Here is a 15055-nt window from a genome sequence, read left to right on the forward strand (position 1 = left end):
AATGTAGTGCACTCAAAAGTATCTATGTATATTTCTTTACACACACACTAACTTCACAAGAAAGAGAAAAGAATTGGCTTGTATGTGAAATATAAAGTAGTCAGGAAGGGTGGACTTCATTGAGCTGCATCATCCCCCTAAGGTGGTAAGAAAACCAGATTGATTTACTGTCAGTAGGAGACAAGTCGTGAGGTTTGTGGATTTAGACATTGTTCTATAGAAGGCAAGCTGCAAGCTACTTTATCCACTTACTAATACTATCCTTGCAGCTTAAATGGGTGGCAGTGTTGTCGGGGTGTTCTGTGTTGCATAGCATGTCCTCGTGACTTTAGTCCTTTATTGTGTATCGTTTGTAATACACAATAATCCAAGAGCCTCGGGGGTGCCAGGGCATTGTGTGATCAAAGTTATGCAAAGGCTGCAATGCGCCTTCAGTAAAACAATTCTACAAATCACAGAAAACAATCAGTTTTCCACAAAAATTCTTTACTGTTTATCACAAAGATTCTTCAAGGTCAAAGTACTTGCAGAAAACAGCTATTCATTCTAATGTCTATCCCAGATACAGTGACTCTGCTAAATTCCTACAACATAGTGTAAGTACAATAACCAGCTTGCAAGATACCCATGGAAGAGTTTATTTAGAGCCTGAGAGAAAAGGCCAGCTCATCGTGCCTTCTCTTGCCTCACCTTCCAGTTGGTTTTTCCGTTCCATTTGTACTAATTAAATGCTTATTGTATGTTAGGCACTGCTTGGTTTGTGTAAACCAGTTTCTACGTAATGCCCACTCATACCCATAATCATATAATTAAATATAAAATTTACAGTTACGATCCTAAGTATAAACATGAAGGATTGGTATATACAATAAAGAGAATAGATAATCAGGCCGGGGATTAAGGGCCCCTATTCTTTTAGCTCTCAATCCCAAAACTGACTGATCACTGGGTAGGCAGAAAGTTGGTTGGTGCTGAGTCAGGAACCCCTGCTGTGGTAGGAGGTGTGGCTTGGTAGCAGAGTGCCAGCCTGGCTTGCCTGAAACCTTGGGTTTAAACCCTGGCCTGAGAGTGCTTATACACTTTCTTTTTCTTTGAGAATAGCATTCCAGGATCCAGATGGTTCATGGCAAACTGTGTGATTTGCAGTCCTTCATATGGTTAAATATCAGAAACTCCAGCTGATTGCTAAATCAAGGACTCTTGAAAAAAACTCTGATAGTTTTTAAATCATTCTTTTCCTTTCCCATTATTAGAAAAACCTCATATTTACTGTTTACTTAATATTCCCCAAATGCATTTTCTAAAACAGGTTCTCCTGATTTATCTTGTGTAAAATAATGATAAACAAGTCTGGAGAGATTTCTTGGTGGGTGAGAGCATTGGCTACTCTTCCAGAGGACCACAGCTCAGTCCCAGCATCTACACTGGGTGGTTCATAACCAGCTTGTAATTCCAGTTGCAGGGAATCCAACATCCTCTTCTGAAAAAGACACGGCACTCATGTGCACAAGCCTACACCCAGATATATACACATAAACATAAAATATTGAAAAAAAAATAATTTATCCATATGTAATTATATGTAATGATTAGGAAAAAAATTTAACCTTGATTTTACACTTGTGATTATACAATTTTAGGCACTACTTTTACAGATTAGAAAAAAATGAGACCTATGTATGTTGAGAAGTTTGCCCACATATACCCAACTTAGGTTACTGGAAGGACACTATTTCTTCTACTGAAAATTGGAGAAAATCCCTTATGAGCCAAAGCAGTATTAACTTTGTCCCATTACTCTTCTGTGCTTAGTAAATTCAGTCACCTAGTGGTAGAAATTATTTTTTCAACTTTATTGACTCAGAAATCCTTAGTATTCAGCAAATTGCAAGAATCTATGAGCAAAGAAATGTCCTTCCATTTAACAGATATGTATTTAGTACCTGTTAGGTCTCAGGAGGAGGAGAAAGCAAGATGTCTCAGCCCGTACCTACCTGAGTTCAGTCCCTAGAACCTGCATGATAGGAGAGAACACACACACACACACACACACACACACACACACACACACACACACACGTGCACATACACACACACCAGAGGCACTGCTAAATTATTTTATTTATTCCTAAGTTTCTTTGTAGTTTTATTTGTTTTTACTTTTTCCATTCTATAGCCTAATGTATGTAACTAGCATTCCATATGCAGCTTAGCTTAGTCTAAAAGTTGTAAGGCTCTTGCTTCTACATCCTAAGTGCTAGGATTCTAAGTGTGAGCCACCATGCCCAGCTTTGTTCACTGCAATTACAATGTTCCTTTTATTTCCAGCTCATTTATTTAACAGATATGCTCTAGCTCCTATTTGAATCAAGTTGTGTGCTGTGCACTATATAGTAGCAAGTAAGACAGCCATGGCCTCTGCCTTTACAGAAGGTTAAGTTATACTTGAAGTTAATAAAAATTGCACTGGAAATTTGTTAAGGTCATATTTGCTAAATTATGTCTATTTTTTTCATATTTAGGCACCATCCTCATTGCAAAGGTTTTTCTTGGCCAGAGCGTTCAGGCTCGTGAACAGGAACCCATCATTAAAGCCAACTACCCCATGGTTAACTCGGTGTTCATGCCTCAGAGACATTTGCTAAGTATGTCTGCCAAAAAGAACACTGTGCAGTTTCAAACCTCTCAATACAAAACATCTCTGTTTAATACAACAGTTTATAACATAGCTAATGGTCTAACCTCTATCTAAGAAGACCTGTAAACCTTTCTATAAAAACCTACTTCTGGAGACTAATGATTTTTCTGTTACTCATAGAAATGAAATGTGTGTGTGATTTACTTCGCCAATTTTAATTATTTGTGGGAAGGGTGTGTGTGTGTGTTTTGTGTGTGTGTGTGTGTGTGTGTGCGTGCGTGTATTTATAGCCATCTATACACTCAACTCTCAGTATCTGGGGAATTAGTTCTACAGTATGCATACACACACATACCATTTATAGATATCAAACTTTGGAGATTCTCAGGCCCATTATCAAATGGCATAATGTGTGCATGTCACCTACACAGTCCAGTCTTCCTGAGTACACCATCTCAACATTGCTTTAGTACTTAATGCAGTATAAATGAAATGCTGCAAATCATGGCTGTGCTTATTGTTTTAGGAATAGTAACAAGAAAAAATGTACAGATTCACTACACGTGTGTGTGTGTGTGTGTGTGTGTGTGTGTGTGTGTGTGTGTGTGTATTTCTGCTCTGCGGTTTTTGAATCCATGGTTGCAGAATCCATGGACATAGAGGTTTTCATGTGTGAGTGTGTACATACAAATGCATTTATGTATTAGTTTTCAAATGACTAAAAAAAACCTTTAATAAAGGTCTTGGAGGCTTTGTTTATCAAACTCTGTGGTCATTTATTTATTAATTGGTAAAATGATAAGCATGAGCATCAACCCTACTCTGTGGAGAAAGGGCTGGAATCTTTCTGATGTCCATGTTGGGCCACTGGAGGATTTTTGTAACACCCTGAATTTTATAACTGTGGGAAAGTGTTAGTAAGACCTTGCTGTTATTTCTTCCTCTGTACTGGAGTAAAAAGGTTTACTGTATTTTGAATGTTTGTCTTGCTTGATTTTCTTTCTTTCTTTCTTTTTCTGTAGATTCTATCATAGGACAAAGAAATTGCGATTGCGGCTTTCGGCAGTACAAGTGGTTTGTCTTTGACCATGACCTTGTTTTGCCAGAGTACATCGTTGAATTTGAGTATATCACAGTGGTATGCATTGTTGTACATTTTTAAAAAACAGGGGTTCCTTAACTGGGAGTTGAATAATTTGAAATCCAGCAATATTATGCTGAGATTGATTATATATGCTTATTCATGCTTTGTGTGTGTGTGTATGTACAATGGCTTCTCTGAGAAGAACTGAATTTTGAAAGCGTGTCGTTATGGCGCTTGAATACTTCTATTATATGAGCATATTATAGGAGTGTTGTACATCTATAGTATCACTGGGAAAGACACCTATAGAATAAACATGGGAAACAACCTCCACCTTAATCTCCTGCACCTTCTTTTTCCTACGCACCCACCTAACAGTTTTGTGGGTTTGTTTTTCACAATACATTGCAATCATATTTTTTTTTCATAGATGTATAATTTCTTCTTTCTGTGGTTGTATACTATTCAGTAAAACTCTGATTTAAATTCTCCTGTGGCGATAACAAATACAAGTTGTATGTATTTTTAACTATTTAAAATCCTATTTGAGTGACGATTATTATATATGTTTTGGTTGTGGGCCTAGCCTTTAATGGCTGAGCCATCTCTCCAGCCCAAATGAACTCTTTTTTTTTTTCTATGCAAGAAAGAGCTATTCGAGAAAAATAGAAAATCAACAGATAGATACTTTTTAGATTTTGATATTGCCTGCACAAAGGTGTGACCATTTTATATGTTCCCTCAGACTGTGGCAGGGTTTGTTTTTGTGCATCCTTACCACTATCAATTTTTCCCATTTCCTAAAGCAAAAAGCAGAATATTTCAAACTTGATATGCTTAAAATTATTCAGTGTTACAAGTCACCTGTTAAATTCTTGGGTAACTTCTATGAGACTGCTGTTTTCATACTGATTTTTTAAAATTATATATTGTGGATATCAATATTATCTTATAGTGCAAACATTTTCTGTTGTTTTAATTTTACTTTAAGAAAAAGTTAGCATTTTAATTTGTAATTTGTAAATTTCTCAAAGTTCGTGTCTTCCCCAGGGTGGATTCTGGGTTTTATATCTGTTTTCAAAAGTCTTATAATAAATACCCTGTTTTTCCTTAGTGTTTATTAAACTTATTTTAAAACTTTCTGCTTTTCAGATATTTTCTAGAAATTACCTTACATTGTGTGATTTGAAGGACTAATCCATTTGTTTTCTTAAATAGACACAATCTACTCATTGTCCTTTTTGCTGAGTTTTCAAATACTATCTCTCATTAAAACCATTTTTAACATTTGACATTATGCTAAATTCCTGCTTTGTTCTGTTGATTGATTTATCTGACTTTGGACTCTAACCACATTTGTTTTGGTTAAATACAACATTGATAATGTGTTTTGATATATGACAGAACAAATTTTCTTGCCCTATCCTTTAAGAACTTTTCTTCTCTGTTCTTAAACATTTTGTTTCCTAAGAAAAATTAGAATCAGCTCATCGGTTTCTATTAAAAAATACCCTTTTAAAAATCTTGACCATCAGATGTTTTAAGATTTGATTGAAATTGTATTGAGTTTGAAACTTCATTTAGGAAGAGTGTGTGTGTATGTGTGTGTGTGCTGGTTGTGTGATGTATATGTATTGGGGTGTGTGTGTGTGTGTGTGTGTGAGAGTGTGCGTGTTAGTGTGTGTGCTGGTTATCTGATATATGTGCACACAGTGTATCCCAATGAATGTGTGTGCATGCGGAGGTTAGTGCAGGGCATCATCGGGTGTCTTCTATTAACAAACCTTGCTGCTTTGCGACAGGATCTCTCACTGAAGCAGGAGTTCTCTCACCACTTGGGCTAGGCAGGGCAGCTAGCAAGCTCCAGGGACACTCCAGCCTCAGCCTCCCAGTGCTGGGGTTGCAGGCACACACATCCATCCATGCTCAGCTCTTGCTAGGGTGCTGGGGATTACAACTCAGATTCCTGTGCTTGCACTGCAAGTGCTCCTACACACTGTGCTAGTTCCCTAGCCTTGAATTAATCCTTGTGAATCCATTGACTCCTTGTCTAGAAACACAATGGCTTACTTCGTATTCATTTGAGTATGCTCTTACACTTTCTTCTGTACATAGGCCTTTAATATACACTTATTAAATAGAATTCCGTGCGTTTTATGTTATTTTACTGTTCTCCTAAGGGGATTCTACCAGTCAAACTCACAGAAACCCCAGAAAAATAATAAGCAGTAGTTCATTTAACTTACGTAACAAAGAAGCCAAGAGGAGGGCAATCCAGGCAGTTTAATGATGCCAGCAGGGCCTCATGCAAGCTTCTCACCACTTGGGGAGCTCTGAAATGACTGAGTTTTGTCCTTACTTCTGGGAAGATTTCTTCTCTTAATTCCTTTGATTATTTCTTCTTTTCAATTCTCTGTTAAGTCTTCTGGAATCCACACTGGGGAGGGACTCTGAACTCATGTTTAAAAGATGTGGAGATGACTTTCTATTTTTCTCTCATAGTTCTTTGTTCCGGAATATTGACTCAGTACTGGCTTCCAGGCTGACAATTTAATCTACTGTTATATTCTTTTGGCTATTTAACATTTACCAAGCATTGTTATTTTTGTAGTTGTTTACATATTTCTTTAGTATTTATCCTATTCATTTCCATAGTGTCTTATTAGTTTATTATAGATTTTTGCTATAATTACTTAACAAATAACTACAGAGAGTAGCTTTCTGTTTTATTTATTTATCCCAAATATTACATTTCTTAAATGTTATCACCCACATATGTTCCTGCTTAGAAGTTACATTTCTGCTCTTACCTGCCATATCAATCCCTTCTGCTTTGTGTCTGATAATTTCTAGCCCTTTGTGTGTTCTATGTCATAAAATTTATCCTTTGCCAGTTTTAAGAAATCTTTATGGGTGACATGGGCACATCCATGGTTAGTTCATAATCTTGATATGTGATTATATATTTACTAAAGTCATTTTTATTATCCTAGTTATTGATGTATAACCGTGAAAGTCAATTGTTTTCTATACAGCCTATTTGGTTTTTAAAATAACAAATTAGCAACTGAATTTTTAACATTTGAAATATTTTTTAGGTCAAAGTTCACTCTTTATTTTCAACACTAAACACTGTTATTCTAGAAGAAGGCAAAAAATATTCTGAAGGATTAGTATTCTCACAGGATTTGAAATTTGATGATGAGGTTATGAAGATGGAGCCCAGGATCAAGCCCCGCCCCAAACTCATTAGTTTGGATGATAAGACCATCATTTCACTCGCTAAGACCAACATTTACAGCCATATTGTGGTGAGTATTGTGATGGAAAAAGGAAACTTGAATTTGAAGTTTGAACCTAGCATGTGAAGTGTAAAGTTACTAAGTTACTCTTTGATGTTGCCAGGAATCTTATAATTTGTTTGAAAAGTGTTCAGTCCCTTCTTTGTGTTAGTCTAGACTAGTGCTCTCCAGTCATAATCAAGTGAGAACCACATGTGCCATTTTAAGTTTCCCAATGACTTTGTCACAGCTTTGTTTATGGTAAAATTTGTTTCAATGATATATTTTATTTAACCCAAATACATAAAATATTTTAAGGTGCATTGTTATTAAAATTCATTAAGAAGATATTACATCTTAATTTTGGAGTGTATTTTCTACCACCATCATGTCTTAATTCAGTCTAGCCATGTAGTGGCTGTTCAATGGCTACTTGAAGTGGTTTTCAAGGAAGCAAGTGATGTTATTCTGAATGATCAACAATCTCTCTTTAAATGATTTAGGTAAAACCAAAAAGTTTCTAGTCAGTGTCCAGTATTAATCAATAACTATATGAACGTTTTATCTTTACGTACATGTCAGCAGAATTTGAATTACTGGTTAAAGTGACATACTGTACATCGAGTCAGCTCTACTTGAGATGGTAACCTCCCTGCATTCCTGATTTTGAGATTTATCAGTTTCAGACATGCTGCTGCCATGGTTTCCAAACTACCACCAACTCTGACCTACTCTACTGTCCTAGCCTTCTAACCGGGACTCCTGTACTCTACCGTGGCAGTTCTGAAACTCCAGGGAGTGCCAATCACTTTGTAGTCTGCTATGTAACTAAGTAAAATTCAGGGCAGGAGAGATGGCTCAGCTGGGAAGGTGCTTGCCACCAAGCCTGATGCCTTGTGTCAGATCTCCAGATCTGTGGGAGCATAAACATTCTGTAATTGTCCCCTGACCACATGTGTGCCATGGCACACAAATACACATATAAATAAGTAGATGGCTATATAAAATAGATGTAGTGTCATATTTAAAGTTCAATAAGAGGGAGGTTCCAGGAGGTGCAACAAAGCCCCGCCCCCCATGCCTGCTCCACTCAACCTCATCTAATCTTTTCAAAATGCAAATCTGATCATGCTAGTTCCATCCCACCTCAGACACTCCTACTTAAAGTCATCAGATGTTTTCCATTACTCTAAAATGGTCCTGAAGTCTTTTTAACTTGGCCTAGAAGCTACTGGCCAAGTTAAAACTGTTGACACAATTTCTTATCAAACCGGTGTTAGTTTAAAAAATTAAAAGCAAAACACAAAGGTGTCTTGAGGAGAAGGTGGATGGCCTTTTCTGTAATTACCCTTAAGAATCCTATGGACTGCCATTACCTCTACCAACACCCAGCACAGTATGTGGCACACACCGGATGGTCTTCAGTTACACACACACACACACACACACACACACACACACACGCACACACACGCACACACACACACACCAGAGACACTGGGTTGCTTGCTTGAACACTCAGAAGTAGTAAATGGATGCACCTTGAGAACCATGCACCCCCCACACACACACACGTTGCACTATCTCTTGATAGGTACCACGAGTGTTGAAATACAGATGAAGATACAGAAACAATATTATTGATCATTGAACTTAATTACATGACTCCAGTGCCACATTTCTAGATCCATTGTTCAAGAGGGAAATCCTAAAGCAAAGTTGACAATAAGGGAACTTGACAATTCTATTTCCTAAATTACTAATTTTAGAAAACGTAGCTTTCAAAGTGTTATGAGACTGTGCTCATAGACCTGGGTTGTCACCACCAACTGGATATTTAAGCCTAGAGAAGGTTATGTCTGTTTCAACTGGTTATCATTACTGATGGGGACAGGCAGGGGAGGGGGTGCGTCGTGCCATCATCATCTACTGTGTTGGCAAAACGCAGAATGGTAATCACAGAAGCTGTCAGCTCAGCATGCTGAGAAAAATACAATGCTGAGATGGCAACATAAGAATGATAAAGTTTAGCAATGAAATGTATCTAAAAGATGAATGTACTTGTCTAGACTGAGCCCAGTAGCACGTGTTTCTCTAAAACTTAAAAGGATTAAATAAAAAAAAAAAAAAAACAGGAAAACACCCACAAAAGTGGGTGTTGTAAATAAAAATAGGAAACAGGAGCAAATAAGATGTCATGGCACGTGGCTTACTGGAATTTCTTCACATTTATTTGACTGCTTGGATTGACACTTATAATAAACGTAGCTAGACTTTTTCACTTTTAATTTGACTATACTGCACATTTCTAGAGCCTCTAGCAAGCCCTCACTATCATAGTGGGAATGTCTAGACATTTTATCTCTTCTGTTCTTTTTGTGTATGTGCCAGTATAATAAATTAAGAATGCACTTCTTACTTTCCTTTTAATCTATTAGTTTTATTACGACACCAGAAAGCAAAAGGAATTTTACAAAAATAAAATTATACCCCTATATATTATGACACTGAATTTTATATGCTCTTATAGACAATCATGTGTTAAAATTAGAATTGTCAGTTGTGAACCTGACTCTTATACTCATTTTTTTCACCTATAACTTGTTCAGAATTACTTATGTGTAAAGCAACAAATTAATTGTTAGTTACTTGTTCTAGTTAAATTTCTATTGTATTGACAAACACCCTGACCAAAAGCAACCTGGGGAAGAAGGGATTTATTACCACCTACAGCTCTACAGTCTGTCATGAAATAAGTCACCATAGGAACCTGGAGGCAGGAGCTGATGTAGAAGCCATGGAGGCATGCTGTTTGCAGACTTGCTCTCCATAGCTTGCTTAGTCTACTTTTTTATACCACTCATAGCACCAACTAGAGTGGCCTCACCGGGAAGTGAGATGAACCCACCCACATCACTAATTAATAAAGAAAATGTTTTATAGACTTGACTATAAGGCATTTTCCTAACTGAGGTTCCTCTTTCCAGATAACTCTAGTTTGTGCCAAGCTGACAAAAACTAACCTGGATAGTATTGAAAATGAATAAATTATTTTCCCCATTCAACAACATCAGTTTGATTTAGTGAATAGATACAGAAACAAATGTAGGAAGGTGGGAATCCTGGAAGACCTTTATAGAGATGAGTTTTTTAAGGATATGCAAAATCTACTGGTTTATAATACTGTCTTATAGGAACAACTAGTATCTTGCAGGAACACTGAGAACTTCTCTAACTCAAATACAGTGAGTTTTGAAGACAGAGACACATGTAGGTATCTTGAGTACTTTGAAATACAAAACAGCAAAAACATTCATTTTGTACATCCCAGGAGGAGATGTACCGAGAACATCTGGGCCACCCTCTGATGTGGCCATGGTCTTATATCTCAACCCCCCTCTTTGACATTCTGTCCCTATTTCAAGACTCTCAGATTTTCTTCCTTGGTCCAATGGCTCAGTCAAGGTATACCCTTGCCATCTATTTCCTCTGAGGTTTTCTGCCTGATGTCTCAAATCAGGAGAGCATCCATTTTTCACTGGCTAACCTGAGAAGCAGATCTTCCCTAACAAATATCTTAGCCAAAATATTTATTCACTGAAAAGAATTTTGCCAATAACAAACAAGTAGTAAGTCATGTTAATCACCTATCAGGCCCATTGATGTTGTTATAAACTATTTTAATTTTCAACATCACACAGCATATTAACGTATTGTATTAGCATTCTCGGGATGTTATTCAAAGCAACTGTGTTCTCATTTTCCATTATTGTAGATGATTTAATTATTCTATACTTGATCTTAGCCAAAAGGCTGAGGAGCAATGACAATTATTCTTTTTTAATAATTATTCTAAATGTTAGATACTAACACCTAGATTGTGTCGCAGAAAGTAATGTATTTTTAATTTACATTTTATTTTGCTTCAGAATCTGAATCTACATGGGAATAGCTTGAGTAAGCTGAGAGATCTTTCCAAGTTAACCGGACTTCGAAAACTGAATATTAGCTTTAACGAATTTACTTGCTTAGATGATGTGTACCATTTGGTAAGAGTTGCTCTTTTGAAATGTAAACACAAAATCAAATGCACGAGGCAGAATGACAGTCTAGACCTAGGGGAAGAGGAAATGTAGGTCAAAGGAGAGAAACTTTCAATTATGAAACAAATATGTTTTGGGGATTTAATGTACAGCACTGGCTGTCACTGTGTTAATTAGATGACCTTATTATTTATTTGATTATTTACTATAACATACAATGAAGAGACATTAAATTGTAAGTCATGCAAATGTGTGACTTAGAGCTCTCTTAAAGGAGAGCTTGTTTATAAGCATCCCTCACAGAAAGAGAGGGGAGTGAGCGACTTAGGACCAAAGCTCCCATGGTGCAACCATCTCTCCTTCCCCCCAGGTCCTCTCCCTGCACTTTCCCCTGGCTGTGCTATCACATTGCTCTCATATTAGTTTGGATTTGCCACTTTAGGAGAGGCACATTTTATAGTTGGCAACCAGTCATTTCATTTCTACTAGTTTATCATTATTTCAGAGGCAGTACACAAACAGTTTAGACTAGCAGAAAACATGTTATCACCACTGTGTAGAAACTGCATATTTGCATTATACCTTTTAGGTCCCTTTTAAAGATTTCCTTTGGGTCCCATATCATCCCCTATTGTTTACTTGGAGAAATGTTTGGTTCTAAGAATTCACAGTATAGTAGATAGTATCATCCTCCTGCTGTCTATTGTGTTGTTGCTAGCAATTAGAAATGTAAACATCCTAGTATAATGTTTAAGAAATATTGTCTAAATATTATGATATGCAGCTATGAAAAATCATTTTTGGTAATCTGTAATGAAATGTGAAAATCCTGAAAGCATATAAAGTGATAGGAAAGTATATGTATAAAAATAACAGAAACAACTTTCAGTTCTTTCTAGCAATAGACTTATGCTTTTCAGTTTTCTTCACTTATTTACTTCTCCACATTTTCAATAAGTAATGTGTTAATTTTATTATTGAAAATAATTTAAAACTGTGTAGCTTTTAAATATGGTGTTGGGTATTGAAACTAGGGCTTTTTACATGCTACATAAACACTCTACCACTGACCCACTTTTTACTTTTTATTTGAGACAAGCTCTCAACAAGTTTCTCCCATTAGCCTTGAATTCTGTCTGTAGAGCAGATGGGCCTTGAACATCTTGTCCTTCTGCTTTGCCTCTTGAGGAGCAGGGATTATACCATGAGACCCAGCTTTAGAAAACCATGCATCTTTAAAAATGAAAATTATAGAATAAAGTTAAATTTCTGTCTCTAAGGACGTACTCTGTGAGTAAAGCTGTTTCACCAATATAACAAAAAGTCTAGACATAAAGACATATTGTGTGTGTGGGGGGGGATAACGACTTGTCTTGTTTACCCACAGTCTTGTGCAAAAAGACCCTGCGGTTCTGTGTTCAGAGAGATGGGAAGCCTATGCTGTGGTCTCTAAGAAGGATTGGCTTTGTGTGTATATTTGAGAGTATTCCCCCACTGTCAAATCCATAATCTGAGTAACTCTCCTACAGTCCCTGTCTTCTTCCAAGTTTGAAATCTTCCCTGGGATCTCTCATGTCATGAGAGTAAAGTCTGAATTCTGAATGGAAAAAGAGTTACTGAGCTGACCCAGAGTGTTGTTAGCCCTATGGCAGAGTGACTGTTGTGTAGGTTTTTCGTGTGCATTATAGGAACACATGGGATATGTTTAAAGAAGCAGAGAAAGGCACTTAGTAAATACAAACTCTTATCTGTGTGTACTGCAGTATAACCTTGAGTATTTGGATGCCAGCCATAACCACGTGATAACTCTGGAGGGATTCAGAGGCCTGATGAAACTGAAGCATTTAGACTTGAGCTGGAATCAGCTGAAGAAGACGGGTGATGAGATCAATGTGTTGTGCAAACACACCACAAGCCTTCTCACCCTTGACATTCAACACAACCCCTGGCAGAAGGTATGTGACAGCCACCACCAGAAGAGCAGGTGCTCTCATTCACAGCCACTGTCTCTGCCACGAGTAGGCAAGCCATCCCTGTTTCTTGTGCTTCCTTTAAAGTCCTTCATAAGTGATTGTAGGGTAGTGACCTAATGAATCAAGTATGATGTCATGCCAAAGATCTCATAACCTGTGACAATTTGAACAAATTATTGCTCTAAGAGTGACTGATGTCATAGCTATTTGCAAGCTTCCAGAGAATCCATATGTCAGTGTGCTAGAATGCTTTTGTAATGACACAGGAGCCAAGGATACTACGATATGGAGAGGGAAGCACACTGTTATGAAGGGGACAGCATTTTGTAAAGTGCCCTACACTCTGGATGATAAACATGAATTTACTTTGCAATTTCCATTATTTATTCTCTTTTAAATGTAGCAATCATGTCCCCTAATAAGCCTGAATTATAAAATCACATTCTGTTATAGGAAGGAAATTTGAACATTATTTTATTGTTTATGCATGTTATACATTTAATGTTGTCTCCAAGTATTCTAAGTGAGCTCAAATTTATAATTAAAGCTCTTCATTGTTTTCTAAAGTATACATAGAGACAGACAGTGCACTTGAGAATTAGAAGCAGGAGGATTGTGAGTTCAAGACCACCCTACATTCTGTAGCGAGACCCCCACCACAAGAATAAATAACTAAATGACATTTTAAGGCTATGTTTATTGTTTATAAAGTACTAATAAAATGATCAATTCCATTAATTGGATCATATTACTAGATGTATATAATTGAAATTCTTCTTCTAGGCCAAGCAAAATTGAACAATATTTTTCTTTGGCCAAAGCAGACTTCTTGAATGGTCACTGTCTCCCTGTAATCAAGTTGGATGTCAAAGGTCAGGAGATCCATGCTGAGTCCAGCATGGAGTTCCCTGGCTTACTGCCTACTCGTTAAGCAATAATCACCACCATAGTTCCCATGATCTTTTCCACCACAGACACCTCCCAACAGCTCCTGGGATCTGCCTCCCAGAGTGGTAGACTTGCAATCTGAAAACCAAACAGGTTTATCCTTACATAATTTAATTCCAACTATTATTTAAAGAATTAAATTAAGTCTTGAGTTTTATAACTATGTAGTAAGAAGAGAGCTGTACAGTTTTCTATTATATGGAAAGGAAGGAAGAGCTACTTTCCCTTGCCATAATACATGTGATATTTTATGCAAATTAACTTTTGATATTTTTTTTTCCCAAGCCAGCCACATTGAGGCTGAGTGTTATTGGCAGACTAAAGACTCTTACACACTTAGATGGACTCGTCATCTCTGAAGAAGAAACCAGAGCAGCTCTAAAGTTCATTAATGGAACCAAGATTACTCAGGTTGGAGTCAATAGGTTACTGTTCCTTATGTTGGGTGAAAAATACAAATAATACTTCTTGTGCTTATTTTCTTTTATTAAGTTTGACATTCTCTCGTAACGTATTAATAAAAACCAACATATAGTGAGTGATCTTACCACTTGGCAATGTTTCCACCTCAATATATGCCACAATACCTCCTCATATAAATGCCACCGGACTTTATGAATTACCTTGCAGCCCCAAATGCCACTTCCCTCCCCTCAGTGTCTCCAAGGCAATGATTTTCTAATCTCATAAACTCCGTAGAGCCTGAATGGAAATAGGCAGTATTTGTGTATTTGGTAACCTTAGGAGGCCTTGAGAAATCAGTTAGCACAGTATCTACTTAGTATCACTATTATGTGTAACTGGCTGAAAAAATAAGAACTAAGCTGTTAGCCTGTGGGGGAAAGAAATGCCTACAATTTATGGATAAAGAATCCTGTACTGTGGGTTGTTGGGGATGTAGATTAGTGACAAAACATTTACTTAAGTTGGGTTAGGTCCTGGACTTGATCCCCAACACTCAAAAAAAGGCTCTATCTCTTTTGCCTTACTTTTTGAGGGAAACGTGAATGTTAATTCCTTAACACAACAATTAGCCTGGGATCTACTCAAAATGAAAAGAGGAAAGCTTTTGTTGATAAAATTATAAT

At 36.9% G+C, this 15055-nt stretch overlaps 1 protein-coding gene across 1 annotated transcript in view; it reads left to right on the plus strand.

Annotated features, from left to right (window-relative positions):
- Positions 1–15055, plus strand: part of Lrrc9 (leucine rich repeat containing 9) — a 79898-nt gene that overhangs the window by 33517 nt on the left and 31326 nt on the right. The window contains exons 14-19 of the mRNA XM_051195979.1: positions 2523–2645; positions 3661–3776; positions 6821–7033; positions 10933–11052; positions 12810–13001; positions 14253–14378. Of these exons, the coding sequence (XP_051051936.1) occupies positions 2523–2645; positions 3661–3776; positions 6821–7033; positions 10933–11052; positions 12810–13001; positions 14253–14378 (890 nt within the window). The remainder of the gene's footprint in view (positions 1–2522; positions 2646–3660; positions 3777–6820; positions 7034–10932; positions 11053–12809; positions 13002–14252; positions 14379–15055) is intronic.

The sequence above is a fragment of the Phodopus roborovskii genome, unplaced genomic scaffold, assembly GCF_943737965.1.
Source record: "Phodopus roborovskii unplaced genomic scaffold, PHOROB, whole genome shotgun sequence".
In the NCBI taxonomy this organism is placed as follows: Eukaryota; Metazoa; Chordata; class Mammalia; order Rodentia; family Cricetidae; genus Phodopus; species Phodopus roborovskii.